Raw genomic sequence first — 17,047 nt, forward strand, 5'->3', positions numbered from 1 at the left:
GCTGCATTATTACAATAGCTTAAAGGCAGAAACAAACCAAATGGCCAACAACTGAAAAATGGGCAAACAAAAGTTATGTGTTGGGCCCAAGCCCAATGGCTCAATGGCTAAATCCTCACCTTACACACAACAGAATATCTTATGGGTGACAGTTCATGTCCCAGCTGTTCCACTTCCCATCCAACTTCCTGCTTGTGACCTGGAAAAATAGTAAAGGATGGCTCAAAGCCTTGGGACTCGGCACCCATGTGGGAGGCCCAGAAGAAGCTCCTAGCTCTTAGCTTTGAATAAGCTCAGCTCTGGCTGTCACAGCCACCTGGGTAGTGAACCAGCAGACAGAAGATTTTTCTCTCTGTCTCTCCTTCTCTCTGTAAGTCTGATCTGCATTTCCAATAAAAATAAAATAAAATCTAAAAAAAGAAAAAAGTATGCTTTTCCCCCTTAAAGTGGGTCTTCTTAATGCTTGTTTGTTTAAAGCTTAATAAGTAGTTATCTTGATGAGCACAGATACATAAGGATGCTTGGTAGTTCTCAGAAACATCACAGTAGTGACAGTCTTTTTGTGATCTTCAACGATGATTACATGTTACTTACATTATATTGTTGTCAAAAGAATAAGAGTATTTATGTATCTGCCATTTTCAGGATTGTTGGTGACCTGGCATATCTCCGCCATATAACTTTGCCTCCTTGTGTCATAAGGCCTAACTCACTCACATTCACATCAATGACTACCTGTGGTTATTATACCAAGTATTGGCAGACAGAGGTGGGTTTCAGTTCTGAATATGTTACGTGGGCTTTCTTGAAATGTCAGCCCACTGTTCTAATGATTCTTTCATATTTAGGTGGTTTTCTTGTAAAGCCATCTCCAATAAAGCATACTTTGGTAATCCATCCTCTTTCATGCCTTCCTTTTTCTTTTTCCTGTTCAAATAATTTTTAAAAAAACCTACTTACTTTTGTTTTAAAGGCAGATTTCAGTAAGGGAAGGAGAGACAAAGAGAGATCTTTCATCCTCTGGTTCAATCCCCAGGGGCTGGAGCTGGGCCCATCTGAAGCCAGGAGCCTAGAGTTTCCTCCAGGTCTCCCATGTGGGTACAAGGGCCCAGGAAACTGAGTCATCTTTCACTGCTTTCCCAGGCCATTAGCAGGGAGCTGAATCAGGAGTTGCGGAAGCAGGGACTCAAATGGGCACATACTGGGGAGAGTGGGAAGGGGGTGTATATAGAGGCTTAACCTAATCAGCCATGGTGCTGGTCCCTGAATAATTTTTTTTAAAGATTTATCTTTATTGGACAGTCAAATATACAGAGAGGAGGAGAGACAGAGAGGAAGGTCTTCCATCCAATGATTCACTCCCCAAGCGGCCACAACGGCCAGAGCTGAGCCGAACCGAAGCCAGGAACCAGAAGCCTCTTTCAGGTCTGCTACAAAGGTACACAATCCCAAAACTTTGGACTGTGCTGTACTGCCTTCCCAGGCCACAAGCAGGGAGCTGGATGGGAAGCAGAGCTGCCAGGATTAGAACCAGTGCCCATATGGGATCCCGGTGCAGGCGAAGCAAGAACTTTAGCCACTTGGCTATTCTGCTGGGCCCCGGTCCTTGAATAACTTGTAATACTTCTGTTTGCTCCTGTGCACGAACTTTAGGAAGAGGGCATTCCCATTTCTGCACATCCCTCTCCTTTCTTTCTTCGTTTTGATTTAGCTCTAACTGGTAGATAGGCAGACACTGCTCCCTAGGGAGTCTTCTCATTGTTCATTTGTTTGGTGTTTCTCTTTATCATCTATATTTTCTCCGCATGGTGCTGCTTATAGTAGCACTTGGCCCTCAAACTAATCATCTTTTTTGCCTTCTCTGATCATATATGAGCATCCCAACATTTCTTTTTTCTTTTTTTCTCATGGTAATCTAATGAGAATGTATTTATAATGTAACTCAATGTATGCATTTTGTGGCATGATGGCCAACTTAGAACTGCTGTGTGCTGCCTCCCAGGCACAAAGAACTTCCTGGTTTTTTCAAAAGGTATGATTCATACAAAACATCATTCAGCAAGGAAAAGGAGTGAAGTTGGGCATGAGTGAGCCTTAGTTACGTTAAGTGAAGGCTGTCCATCCTGAAGAACCACAGCTTGTGTGATTCTGTTACAGGCAAAGCTAGTGGATGTTTGTGTAGCAGTGGTTGATAAAGAATGCAGCATTTCTTTGGGGGAATGAATAACTACTATAAATTGATTGTGGTAATCAGTCTACAAATCTGTGAATACAAACCCAACAACCACTGAGTTGTATGATTTTAGACGTGTGAATTATGTGTGAACTATATCTTGAAAAAGCCGTAAAAGTAAGTTCTTAAAAGAAGTATAACATCTTTCTCACACCCAACAGAGTTAATAACTATTCAGAGTCATGAGGTCCTAACTAGTGTTTAAATGTCTCTGATTGTGCCATAATTTTGGTTTTGTTTCCTTTTTGTTTTTATTCTTACAGTTTGATTCGGGATCCATATAGGGTTCCTGCCCTCCAGGAGGTTGTCATGGTCACTAAATTCTCCCTTCTGTCACTTTTTTTGTCTTGTTTATTAAAGAAGCAATTTATTTGTCATTAAAAAAATCTACAGTTTACATTTCGATGGATTTTATCACATGATGTTATTTGACATATTCCATTGCCCCTCCTTTTTTTCTGTAAACTGATAAAACTCAGGTTCTGTCTTTTGTGGCAATTATTATAGAATATGAATGAGGTCCATTAAACTATGGAAGTTTTGCAAAATGGTGATATTCTGGTTGTACTCAAATTTTCTCATTTTTTTTCATTTGTTACCTGTGAAAAGTGTACAAACAGAAGCTTTCTTCTTTAATCATGTTGCTATGTTAAGAATTGCTTTAAAAAAAACGCAGAGAAAACATTTGAGTTTCTTTTTCTTTTATCTATTTGCTTTTAGAACAACAGGCTAGAGAATTGTGTTTCTGATCACAATGCATTAACAAGGACCCAGATCTATCTTCTCCCTTAAACAACTAGAAATGGTCTAAAGCTATGGAACAATGGCTTTGAGACGTGGGATGACCATAAGCACAAGACAGTGATCCCAGAAAGGTTAGCGCTACTTGGTCCTGTGGAGTTTCCAGGCTACGGAAGTGTAGACACAGTGTCAAGTGGACTCTGTGAGTTAAAAGAATTCAATGTTTATGAAGCCCATGGCAGTGCACTGGGTAGAGTGACACAGGGGTAAGGTCCAGAGACCTGCAGAGGGTCCCTGGAGTTGCTACCTGAGAGTTGCTCTCTACAGAGGAAATTCCCACTGGAACTGCAAAGCATCTCCCACATGACCAGTGACAGTTCAGGTTCCTTTCAGTGAGAATACAAAGCCCTCCAACACCTACAGTATCAAAGCGAATCCTCAGAAAAAATTAGCCTAGAAGAAAAGCACTCCACTTCACATTAGCAAGCCTAATCTCCAAAGGGTAAGTTTGTTTCCACGTGATGTGATCCCCTTCCAGAACAAAGTGCCCTAACAGAAAGAAGGACAAAAACTCTACACCCAGCCATGCAAAATTCAGAATGTCTGACATTCCATAAAAAAAAGTACCAAGCAGGAAAGTGAATACATAAAGAGAATATACATCCATTCTTAGACACAGACTCAAAATGATGCAGATGATGGAACTGAAATATAAAGTCATGAAAATAGTGTTTTTAAATATATCCCATCTGTTCAATAAGGTGGGAAAAGGCATCAATATACAAAGAGACAAAGAAGATATATTTGAGAAAAAAAACAAGTTGAGCTTCTACAAAAGAAAAACACCACATCCTGAGGTAAGCAATATATTGGAAAGATCAGAAACACATTAAACATTGTAAAAGAAACAACCAAAAATGAAACATGGAAAAGTGCTGGAGAAAAATGGACAAGACATCCATGATCTATGGGAAACATAAAGCAGTCCAGTATAGATATGTCTAGACTCCAAGAAAGTGGAGGAAGAAGAGAAAGTAGAGGGAAAAAAATGTGAAAAAATAAAACGAAAAAAAAAAGAAAACGAAGAAAATCACACCAAGGCACAGCACAATCAAATGGCTTAAAACCAACGATAGAATGAAAACTGTAGACACAGTCAGTGATAAGACATATGTCCTTACATAGAGAAGGTCAAAGATGACAGATTCCTCAGCAGAAACAATGCAAGTCAGAAAATAATTAAGCAATATTGTTAAGGAGCAAAAAGGAAGGAAGAAAGAAAAATAAAGGGGAAAAAGATCTGCCACTGAGAATTAGCTAGCTAGCAAAACTATTTCAGAGTTCAGAGCAAAATAAGGACTTTTTGAGGCATAGGAGATGTATAAAATAAAACAAAACTCATCACTAGTGGATAAATGCTGCTAAAAAATCTTAAAGTTCTTCAGACAAAAACCAAAATTATACCAGATAGAGATTCTCATCTATACAACATAATAAAGAGTACAGAAAATGATACGTAGGTGAAAGACTTTTCCTTATCTTAAAAAGTCACTTAAAATATTATTTAAACAAAAATGAATTCAATGGACTATGAATTTTTAAAAATTATCATTTTATGATATAGTTCCATAGGCTCTGGGATTTCCTTCCCCTCACATAGTCCCCTCCCCTCCTGCACCAACTTCCCCTCTACTAGTCCAATGCATACTCCTTCACGAACAGTCATAAGTCCATCATTCCACCATTCAAGTGTATCCTGACATTGTAGGTATGGACATTGGCAGAGTGGACTATAGACTTTATAACACAGCAAAATAATTACCTGGGGGTGGGTGTTTGATACAGGAATTGTCACTGCCTGGAATGTTCACATCCCAATTACAGTGCCTGGCAAAAGTCCCAGCTACTCCACTTCCCACTTCAAGTTCCTGCTAATGCGCACCCTGGAAGGTAGTAGAGGATGACTCGAGTCCTTGGATCCCTGCCACCCATGTGGGAGACCCAGATGGAGTTCCAGCTTCTGGTTTCATTCTGGTCCAACCTTGGCTATCACAGGTATTTGCAAGCAAATCAGCAAATGGAACAACTCTAGTAATCCAGTGTTTCTAGTGATATAAACTTGTAACTGGGGGAGGAGGTTTAGCCCAGCAGTTGTATCTCACATAGGGACTTAGGTTCAATAGTCAGCTTTGGTTCCTGATTCCAGCTTCCTCCTAATGCAGACCTTGGAGGACAGGGAGGATGATTCAAGTAATTGAGTTCTTGTTACTCAGGTGGGAGATCTGGATTGAATTTCTGGCTTCTAGCTTCAGCCCAGTCTAGCCCAGACCTGGCTGTTGAGGGCACTTGGGGAGTGAATCAGCAGATGAAAATTTTGCCTGTCTCTGTCATTTACCTCTCTATTAATAATAATGATAATAATAAATTACATGGGCATATGGGAAGTAAATCAGCAGATGGAAGCTCTGTCTCTCTGTTACTCTGTCTCTCAAGAATAATAGATCACATACAAATATGTAATATTTTAAAAGAATCATTCTTGTGGAACCAAGATAATTTTATTAACTACACATTATTCTGTGAAAGCATCAGGGGTAGCTTTTAAAGTCTCCAGCAATCATCAACAGTATTTGGATTGCATTTTGAACATTTTGTTAACCGGCTTCTACAAAGTTAAACTAATAAAATACTAATGTAGTGAATATTTCTACTCAGGTAAAACTCCTATATGAGATTCTACTGACAGATAATTCTGAGATAGTACTTGGTATATTCCTGAAAGGAAACTGAGATTTGGGGTTTGCTGGTTGGTTGGTTGGTTGGTTTTTCTCTTTAGACTACTGATGCTCCAGTGAAATTGACAAGTAGACAGTCTGGATTCACATATTCGTGAACTAATCCCAGGTATTTTGCCAGAAGATAACAAAGAGAAATATACTTTAATAGAGCAACAAATAGCACAACACCTTAAAGTCTGTTACAGGTAGAAATTGAGCTTTTCTATAAATACAAGATAAAAACTAAACTAAAAATGAAGTATTAACATGATCTCAGGAAACATGAAAAATTTGAATACAATTACAGAGATAGGGAAATACCTTCTATCTATTGAATCATTTCACAAATACAACAATCAGGGCTGGCTGTGCCAGACAAAAGCCAAGGGCCTGGAAGTCTCCCAAGTGGGCGGAAAGAACCCAAGAACTTGACCATCACCTGCTGCCTCCCAGGATGTGCACAGGAGGAAGCTTGATTGGAACTGTTGTAACTTGAAGACTTGAATCAGCACTAGAATATAGGATGTGGGTATTCCAAGCAATGGCTGAACAAAATGTGCCATAATGCTTATCCCTCAGGAAATTTTCTTTCACTTCACCATGAAGAGTTCTATCCAAGTGCTCATGTGAAGCAATATGATGTTGTTTCCCTGAAAACATGCTGATATCTAATATCATTTCCTTATTTTCAGGGGCTTTCATCCCTAAATCCCTCCAGGAACACACACTTGCCTTACCCTCTGACTGAGATGGGAACCCAGACTCCATTCTTGGTTACCTGATGATGATCAAACTCTGTTGACATTAAATACGTAAACACATTTATCTATTTGTAAGAAAGATGTTCCAATGTTCCATGATATTCTTTGTAGATTTCAGTTTCCTGGACTCTGGAACTATGTTGGAGTTCTAAAAATTTCCCTCTAATATGTGTCCTAAGAATGAAACTGAATTTTATTGTGTAATAATTATATTACTGTTCTTTATTTTAAAACCTTATTTATTTTATCTTTGAGATAACATGCATAATTTCCATTATAGTCAAAGGCTTAGTGTACTACTAAATAGAGAGTTCAATGAATAGAAAAGTAAAAAGCTTGTTAGTTGAGTCTGAAAGTAGGCAAGGGCTATAAACAATAATTAAATGAAAAGATGTTCAATTTTATTCATAAAAAGTAAATGTTAAAAAGTCACAAGATTGTTAAACTATGGCAGATTATAATTCTTCACAATTTGACAAGGATTTAAACAAACTTTGAAAAAATGCTTCATTGTTGTTCTTTCAAGTGACATCTTACTTATGTGATTGTCTTTGCTTGAGAGGCAGGGACAGAGAGCTCTCCCATCCCTCGTTCACTCCCTAGGACCCACAATAGCGGAGGCTCAGACAGACTAGAGCTAGGAACCAGGAACTCAATCCAGGCCTACCAACATGGGTGGAAACAAGTCCAGTTTTTGGCACCAGAGATCAAAACCATGGAACTCCAGTGTGGGAAATGGATTTCTTAACCACTAGGCCAAATATCTATCCCAGAATTGTGCTTCTTTTATCAGAAAGGGAATACCACCCACAGGAAAGAGGGTAAAAAAAAAAAAAATCCTTGTGTTTCAAGTTCAAAGACATTTCCGGTCTCCTACCAAGACTTCTCTGGCATTATGAAGCAAAGCTTGTGATCTAGATCCAGGCTCTTAGCCTTACCAAAGGAGCTTCTCACTAGGAAAAGTTCCAATTCTCCCATATAAAGAGTTACCATGAGGAAAGACAAGGAACAGGCATTAAATGGTAAAGAGAACAGTAATAATTCACGTAAAAGGACTGCATACCTGGAATAGCCAGAAATAATTAGCAAGGTTTAACATAGTGGGGGTAGAGAGACTCGGCACAGTAGCCTAGCGGATACAATCCTCGCCTTGCACATGCTGGGATCCCATATGGGTGCTGGTTCCTATCCCGGCAGCCCCGCTTCCCATTCAGCTCCCTGCTTGTGGCCTGAAAAAGCAGTCAAGGCCAGCCACGGCGTTGGGATGCTGCACCCACGAGGGAGGCCGGAAAGAAGTTCTGGGGTCCTGGCTTCAGATCGGCGTAGCAGCTCTAGCCATTTTGGCCACTTGGGGAGTGAATTAACGCACAGAAGATCTTCCTCTCTGTCTGTCCTTCTCTCTGTACATCTGACTTTCCAATAAAAATAAAATAAATCTCTAAAAAAACAGATTGGGGGTAGAAAAGCAGAAAACAGCAAAAAAACAGCAAAAAAGTCCAAGTAAAAGCAGGAAAAACTAGTGCTCTAAGAATTTTTTTCGAAATTACAAAGTACTTTAAAGACAAAGTACTTAAGGATAGATGAAGAAGCTCCTATAATAATCATCAGAATCTGAATAATAAACTGAAATAGTCCCCCTGGTACGCTGTAAAGCAGACAATTCTAATTACGTGATTTTTTTTCTTAGCTAATTTCTGCTTCAAAAACAGTAAAGTACTTTTGTTTACAAGGTGGCAAAGAAAAAAACTTTTTGGAACCTCTCATATGCACGTTGTCATCAAAATTTAAATTACCAGAAACATGCTTTTAGCTCAAGTACAATTAGCCCTTAGACAGATCTGTCCTGAGAACCCACTACGTGCCAAACATTGTTGGCATAGACTAAACAACAGTTTGCTTTTGCAAAGCATTTTCCTTCTCAAGTTTTCACAAATGACATTTTAAAGCAAACTCTAATTGTTTTTCACCGTTAACTGCATGTGCCAAATAGGGCTGCTACTAAAAATTGCTCCTACTCAGGAGGATCTTCTCATAAACTTGTCAAAATACATCCAGTTGTATTTGCATATGTTATATATTTTCCATTTGTTCCATATGGAAGTCAATCAACAACGATAAATACAAACAGATTGCTGAACAAACTAAAACAATAATTTGAGCGGAATGGAAATGGCACACTTATTAGAAGATGCCCACAAGTAATTAATTACTTTAGCACATTATAAGACATTCTTTTAATATTCGAAGTTCTTGTAAGGATACTCATTACTTTCTAACCATCTGTCATCCCTCCTCCCCAAAAACCTAATTAGGTTGTCATCCAATCACACATTATAAATGATGCAAAGACCAAGAGTAAAAACACAGTTTAAGGAAGTTAACATCACAACATTTTGGAGTTTAAAAGCCACAGCCTTCAAAACCAGGCTTTCCTATTTCGATCATTACAACTCATTTTTCTCACCTTTTTCTGATCAGATGTTAAACTGACAACATTTTAAAAGCACACACACACAAACAACTTACAGGTAGTAAAGTTTTCCAGCAGCAGGAAGGTCCCTTTTGCGGTAATCTATTCCAGAATCCAGCTGGACCGTATTACAGTACTCCTACCATCAAAACACAGACAATGTCTTAGACACAGCAGTAGCTAGGCATTATTGTGTTACATTTTTTTGATGCATGAAAATTTCCTTCAGGAGGATGATATGATAAATTAAGAAAAGATTAGGATATGATATGATAAATTAGGAACAAATTAGGAACATGTAAGGTAGGTAAGGTTGTGACATGAAACATACATTAAACTAATGAAGTAAGTCTTTTAAAGAAGTAAGCACTCCTCTGTCACATACGGTCCTTGCAGGTGAGCACAAGAATTGAGGCTGGGAGTACCCAGACCATGCCATGTTACAATGCCTGCTAGCATATGTGGGCCAGGCTGGGCCAGTTCCCAGCACCCACTGGCAAACCTGAGACCCAGGACCAGCTGCAGGACAGGACAAGTTGAACTACAACACCAGTCAGTTTACATTAGGGCTGGGACCGGGGGCTTTCCAGGCTGGACTAGGCTGCAGTATCTGCCAGCATGAGCGGGGACTCGGGTCAGACCAGGCTCAGCCCAGCGAATGCTGAGGTGAGGTGCGCCATGCCAGACTGGGTCACAACACCCACTAGTACATGTAACACCCCCTGGAGGTGAGCCCAGTAGGGGAGCTGCAGGGGCTGCCCTCCCGGGTCACTGCTCCCACTGGGGAACCTGAGAGCTATTACTGGAAGCAGACCAGGCTGGGAAGGGCTATAACATTCTTTGACTTCCATGTGAGCTAGGTTAGGGGAAGAGCCAGGTTGGGCTAAGTGACCATATCCACTGATGCATGCATGAGCCAGAGTAAGTGCAGGCTGCAACATCAGCTGGCAAGTGCTGGGACCAGTGTGGAGTTGGGGGAGGGAGGTGAAGGAGTGGTGGAGGGGGGTTGTACAAATCCTGTCAGGTTAGACTGTAGTATCACCTGGAAAGCGGAAGACCTGGGGCTTGGAGTGGGTCTGCTAGGGAAACTGTGGGCACACCTCTGATAGGCTGCAGCTCCCACCAGTGAGCATTTGAACCAGGGCTGGGGGTGGGCCTGGCTGGACAGGATGTAGCATCCACTGGCATAATGGTGGGCTGGATAGTGAGTCAGTTGGGCTGAGCAAGTCTGCAGCACCCATTGGTGTGTACAACAACCAAGCTGGATGCAAGACAGAATGGATCAGTCTGTTTCACATACTGGCATGCGAACAAATTGAGGCTGGGGGTGGACCTGGTGGGAGTTACTGGGAGTTGCTCCAACTGGGCTGCAATTCCCACTGGTGTGTATGAGGGCCAAATGTGTGATGGGCAGGGTTGGACTGGGCCAGAGCATCCACTGGTTTGTGTATGAGATGGGGCTGGAGACAGAACGACTGGGCAACTAAGCTGGTAGGCAGAAGTGGGTGACAGACTGAGTCAGACCCTGCACTGGCTGGGACACACAAAATCAGGTCTGGGGTCACCTCTGGTGAGGTTCTCTTGGGGACCCTTCCCCCACCACCAACTGGACCAATGGTCTCAAAACTTCAACCACAGGGAAAATCACAGGATCTGTGGCTTGACCATGGAGTGTATGTGTCAGACCCGGACCTCCTCAGTTGCTGAAGCCTGCGCAGTGGACAGCATGCCCAGATGCACATGGGGGACAGGATAGATCACTGAGGTCTGAGACCAGTGCGACAGCATAATGGTTATGGTCTTCACCTTGCATACGCCAGGATCCCATAGGGGCTCTGGTTCTAATCCCAGTTGCTCCACTTCCCATCCAGCTCCCTGCTTGTGGCCTGGGAAAGCAGTTGAGGACAGCCCAAAGCCTTGGGACCCTGCACCCGTGTGGGAGACCAGGAAAGAAGTTCCTGGCTCCTGGCTTCGGACCGGCACCATACTGGCCGTTGCGCTCACTTGGTGAGTGAATCATCGGACGGAAGATCTTCCTCTCTGTCTCTCCTCCTCTCTGTACATCTGCCTTTCCAATAAAATAAATACATCCTAAAAAAAAAAAAAAAAAAGATCATTGAGGCCTGCAGAGGATGTCTAGTATCATGGAGGGCAGAACAAATTGGACAGCTCTGTCAGCCAAGTATCTGAGTGAGTGGAGACTCTAAGGTGGACTATGTTAGTCAATGGACCTTGGAAGCCTTGAAACAACAAAACCAACAACACCTCAGAACTATTGGAACCATGTGGTTAGTGCCCTCAGAACATGCTCCACACTGGGGATGCTAGGATAACATCGAGTGGCCAGGTACATCCCCAGGTACTGATGCAGTTAGGTAGCTGGAAGCAGCTCTCTCCCATTCGTTCCTTCCTTCCTCTAGATACAGGAAGGGAAAAAAATGGGAAACAATTCTCTCATCTGTCTTCCCCCATTCCTTGACCCTTCCCTACCCTAATCAGTGGTCCATATGGGCATCTGTTCTTCTCAACTATGTAAACATCATCTAAATAAATATATATGTAAATAAGATTTGGGACCAGCATTACGGCATAGCAGATAAAGCCACCACTTGCAATGCTGGTCCCATATGAGTGCTAGTTCATGTCCCGGATGCTCCATTTTTGATCCAGCTCCCTGCTGATGGCCTGGGAAATCAGTGGAAGCTGAAAAATGTCAGGGACCCTGCTACTCTTATGGGAGACTCTGGAGGAGCTCCTGTCTCCTGGCTTTGGCCTGGCCCAGCTCCAGCTATTCTGGCCATTTGGTGAAGGAACCAGTAGATAGACAACTCTGTTTCTTTTCTCTGTATAATGGATTCTGAAATAAGCTAATAAATCTTTTAAAAATATTAAGATTTTGGATCATGCCATTCTGAAGCTTTACCAAAACATGGTTGTCCAGAAAATTCCCCAAATGACTGCATAATTGTTTGTTTTCTTACATAGTTCAATTTCATAACCTGGAATGAGAAGCTGGAAGCTACCAGAGAGAACACCTCATGGATCCTAAGCTCCCCTACAGCTGAGAGATAGTCTAAGAGATCTGAGTCAGAACACTGGTAGCCACATCTTTTTTTTTTTTTTTTAAGATTTATTTTCTTTTTATTGCAAAGTCACATATACAGAGAGGAAGACAGACAGACAGGAAGACTTTCCATCTGATGATTCACTCCCCAAGTGACCACAACGGCCGGTGCTGTTCCAATCCGAAGCCAGGAGCCAGGAACTTCTTTCCAGGTCTCCCACGCGGGTGCAGGGTCCCAAGGCTTTGGGCCATCCTCAACTGCCTTCCCGGGCTACAAGCAGGGAGCTGGATGGGAAGTGGAGCCCATATGGGATCCCGGTATGTTCAAGATGAGGACTTTAGCTGCTAGGCCACTGCACCGGGCCTACATATGAACTGGGTTTGGGGAAGAGCCAGACTGGGGTATCTGATTATATCCACAGGTACAGGCATGAGTCATAATAAAGGCAGGTGGGTTGGGCTTTGCCGCAGCATCAGCTATTAAATGCTGGGACTAGGGGTAAGTCCTGTCAAACTAGACCACAGAACCACCTGCATAGTGTAAGATCTGTGGCAGGGAGCAGGTCCATGGGGAGGTTGGGGGTTCCTCTCTGATGGGCTGCAACTCCCACTGTTGAGCATGAGAAACAGGGCTGGGGGTGGGCCTGTCTGGACAGGTGATGGCAGCCGATGGCGTGAGTGTGTGCTAGGCGGTGGAGTCAGTTGTGTTGAATTAGACTTCAAAGTCCAATGATGTATATGAGATCTCATTGGGATGTGGGGCAGACTGGACCAATCCACTGCACATGCTGGCAGGCACAAGAACCAGAGTGGGCTGCAGCTCCCCCTGTGGTACGTGAGGACCAAGCATGTGTTAGGCAGGGCTGGACCAGGCTGGGCCACAGCACCCATTGGTTTTCTGAAGATGGAGGGTAAAACAAATTGATCAACTACCACAGTGAAGCTAGACAGCAAATTTCTGGGCCAGTGGAGACTTGGAGGCGGACTATGACAGCCAATCTACCTCGGAAGGATTTCCTCACCCTTGGAGCAATGCTATCAGCAGCATCTCAGATCTATGAAAAACACATGAACAGAGCCCTCAGAAAATGCTCCACAGTGGGGATCCTGGGATGACATCAGGTGGCAGTTCCCCATCCCCTGGGTAATGCAGCAGTGGGGAGGCTGAGCATGGTTTCTTCTCTTATATTCTCCTCTCCCCAATATATGGGAAAAAGAAAATGTGTAAACAACGGTTTTACCCACTCTCCCCTGATCCTCAACCATTCGTACCATGATCAACTATGTAAACATCATCACTAATAAAATTTTTTTAAAAAAGAAATTTCCAGATGTGAGGATGCAGTGTAGTATGCATTTCTGCTTCCAGACAAAGATGGACTTACAATGAAACTGTTTACTATATCTTGACAATAGGATTCTGGACTCTTTGCCATTGTCCATGCCCGCAATGATGGACATATGACTGAGTATGAAGATGAAGAACCTGGATGCTTTCTGCCTTTTGTGATTCTGCCTTAATGGCTTGGCTGGGGGCTGTGTGAACTCTGGGCCTGACAGTCTATGTGACACCCGGCAGGACACCTGGCAGGTCACGTAGGCAGACCACTCCTCAAGAAGGAGGTACCTGGTGTTTGATAAGATTCACCGCCCTATAGCTCATCGATTTGTACTTTTTTTTTTTTTTCTTTTTTTTTTTTTTTTTTTTTATTAATTAATTTTTTTTTTTTTTTTTTTTTAAGATTTATTTTATTTTTATTACAAAGCCAGACACACTGAGAGGAGGAGAGACAGAGAGGAAGTGGAGCTGCCAGGACTAGAACCAGCAGCCATATGGGATCAAGGCGAGGACCTTAGCCACTAGGCCACACCGCCGAGCCCCGATTTGTACTTTTTGCAAGTTGCTTGCTTCAAACCCACCATGACTGTATAACTAATAGCCTAAAATGTATAAGAACTGGGGGGCATGGGCTCTCTCTCACTCTGTCTTGGGCTCTCCTTTTTGCTCTCCCTGCGGATCCTGCAGCCTTGGCTGCGGCTGCCCCTCCCCTGGCCAGACATGCTGTGCTGGGGGAGGTGGCTGGGAGACCTAGGATAACCTGAATAAACCACCTTTATGCCTTAGCACCAACTTCAGACTTGATGATTTTCTGGGGATATCAAAATCCGGCACAACAAAGAACTATATGTTAGTAATGATATAGAGGAACTGGGGTGGGGGAGGAATAAGGGGATAAGGGAATATGGAACTGTATCATAAAATAATAATAATAATAATAATAAAATGTAAAAAAATAAGAATAAAGAAATTTCAATGAAAAGTGCAGTCAATGTTCTTCCCCTACTAAAAAATAAAAAATGATTTCTTTCTTTTATTTGAAAGGCAGCAGAAGACAGACAGATCTTTCATCCTCAAATGGTTGCAACAGCCAGGGCTGCGTCAGGCTGAACCCAGGAACCAGAAGTCTCTTCTAAATCTTGCACAGGGGTGCAGGAGCAGACACTTGGGCCATTTTCTACTTCTTTCCCAGGCTATTAGCACTGAGACGGATTGGAAGTGGAGCAGTTAGGACTTGAACCAGTGCCCTAGGGGATACCAGCCCTTATATCCCACCCCCTGACTCAGGTGACTCCAAATGATGTTTTGCAATACTATGCTATCAGACATGTGTGGCAGCTTCTGCTTATTGCCTAGAGCATCTGCTCTGGAACACAAAAGCTTCAGGCAGGCATCTGGCAGCCTGGGGGGTCAATAGAAAGCCAACCAAGGGCATCTGGAAAGAAGCCCTGGAGAGACACTGAGCTGACCTAAAGAGACTGACCAGCCTACAGCCATTGTAGAATTGCCCGGTGATCCTGACTCACAGAAACCAGGAGAGATAAAATAAAGAGAGTAACAACAACAATAATAATGTTGTGTTTTAATTCTCCCAATTTGGCAGTCACTCATCACACAGTAAGAGATAACCAGAACAGTAACATGTGGAGACACCTAAGAAATGCTGACATTCTTCCTCCCTGAAACAGCAGCATGGCAGCAGGCACCACCAACCACACAAAGGCCAAGGACTGCTGGCCATCTGCTCAGCAGCAGCAGGAGGACGTGAGCACTCCGCCCACACTGGGGGAGTCAAGCAGGGTGATCAAACCCAGGGGGCCCTCCAGGGCAGCTTACAGAGCCAAGCTTCTGACCTACGTACTGAAGGGCAACCCTGAACCTAACAGAGCCTTGGCTCCCTATCTTAATCTTGACTTGAGCAGCCAGAGGGCCTCTACAGACAGAGCTCCCAGGTTCCTCACACCCTGTGGCTCAAACCCACTCCTCAGGCCTCCTTCATTCACAACCTGGGCCCTAGAGCCTACCCCCAATACAAGAGAATCAGGATAAATACCTTTCTCTCTCTTCTTGCTTCACATGGCTTGCATTAGGCCTAGCAGCTAAAGTCCTCGCCTTGAACACCCCGGGATCCCATATGGGCGCCGATTCTAATCCCGGCAGCTCCACTTCCCATCCAGCTCCCTGCTTGTGGCCTGGGAAAGCAGTCAAGGACGGCCCAATGCTTTGGGACCCTGCACCTGTGTGGGAGACCCGGAAGAGGTTCCTGGTTCCCGGCTTCGGATTGGCGTAGCACTGGCCGTTGCGCTCACTTGGGGAGTGAATCATCGGACGGAGGATCTTCCTCTCTGTCTCTCCTCCTCTCTGTATATCTGACTTTGTAATAAAATAAATAAATCTTTAAAAAAAAAAAAAAAAAAGGCCCACGGCCCACAGTGCCAGTTTGTGTCCCGGCTGCTTCACTTCCCATCCAGCTCCCTACTTGTGGCCTGGGAAAGCAGTAGAGAATGGCCCAAAAGCCTTGGGACCCTGCATCCACGTGGGAGACTTAGAAGAAGCTCTTGGCTCCTGGCTTCTGATCAGCTCAGCTCTGGCCATTGTGGCCACTTGGGGAGTGAACCAGTGGATGGAAGATCTATCTGTATCACCTTCTCTCTGTGTGTGTCTGCCTTTCCAATTAAAACAAATAAATATTTTAGGAAAAAAATGGAGTCCTAGATATGTCTTTTTCTAATCTGCTCCAAGTACTATAGTAAACTTAGAAAAAGAGATATGCCCCTGTTTTTGCCCCTGCTCTAATGGAGGGTGCTCGGTCAACCTATGCAAAGAAAGAAGGAAATGTTCTTGCTTAGGAAGCAGGTCCTCACTTGTCCACTCTGAGGGAAAGCTGTCCTGACAAGGTAACCAAGAGGCAACTGTTCATGACCAACCACAGGACACACAATATAATATGCAGTGTTGCAACATGTTCATACCAATGCATTTGCTCAGGTTCTTGATTTCTTTTAATCTGTAGTTTATCCCCCAAGACTCAATATTTCTAATTTAGTGGGGAAAAAAATCTTATTTTTTTTTTGCCATTAAAAAAATAAAGCTAATGTGAGTTACACAAGCTTCAATTTTGCTTTGTGGATAACTAACTTCTCTATCATATGAGTGATTAAGCTCTACCAAATGATTACATTTGTACATTCACTAATCACCATGGAGGAATACCTAATCAGCAGGGGTAAAAAAAGAAAGGAAAGAAAAACTATAACCAAAGCCCTCAGATGTTAGCTCTTAATTGTCTGAAAAATACTAACGCCTGGTTTACATTTTTAAAGAAAAACAAACCTCGTATTTTCAGATTCAACTCACATCAGATTCTGCAAATCACATGGTAGAGGGGGTCAGCGCTAAGCTATTCCCAGGTTGAGCATGAATCTCACCAAAGGGCATGGTCTCTAAGTGATCCCCCAGTTTCCTAGGGTGTTGATAAGATCTGTGACCTCTTATTGCCAACCTGTTCTCATATATAGCATTAATCAGTCAAAATGAAATTTACTTTAAAATAGTTTGTATATTTATGCACACAAAGGACAAATACAATTACAGGATCTAAAAATGCAATTAGGAAATGAAGAGAGGAAGAGGACAGAGGTGAACTCAGCCTTAGGGACCTG

At 42.9% G+C, this 17,047-nt stretch overlaps 1 protein-coding gene and 1 pseudogene across 2 annotated transcripts in view; both read right to left on the reverse strand.

Moving 5' to 3' along the window:
• AFG1L (AFG1 like ATPase) overlaps positions 1–17,047 on the reverse strand; it is a 187,153-nt gene that overhangs the window by 56,776 nt on the left and 113,330 nt on the right. For both annotated transcript variants that reach the window (XM_004580338.4, XM_058660044.1), the window contains one exon: positions 9,039–9,121. In XM_004580338.4, the coding sequence (XP_004580395.2) occupies positions 9,039–9,121 (83 nt within the window). The remainder of the gene's footprint in view (positions 1–9,038; positions 9,122–17,047) is intronic.
• Positions 596–1,965, reverse strand: LOC105941555 (ribosome biogenesis protein NSA2 homolog; annotated as a pseudogene).

The sequence above is a fragment of the Ochotona princeps genome, chromosome 1 (assembly GCF_030435755.1).
Source record: "Ochotona princeps isolate mOchPri1 chromosome 1, mOchPri1.hap1, whole genome shotgun sequence".
NCBI lineage: Eukaryota > Metazoa > Chordata > Mammalia > Lagomorpha > Ochotonidae > Ochotona > Ochotona princeps.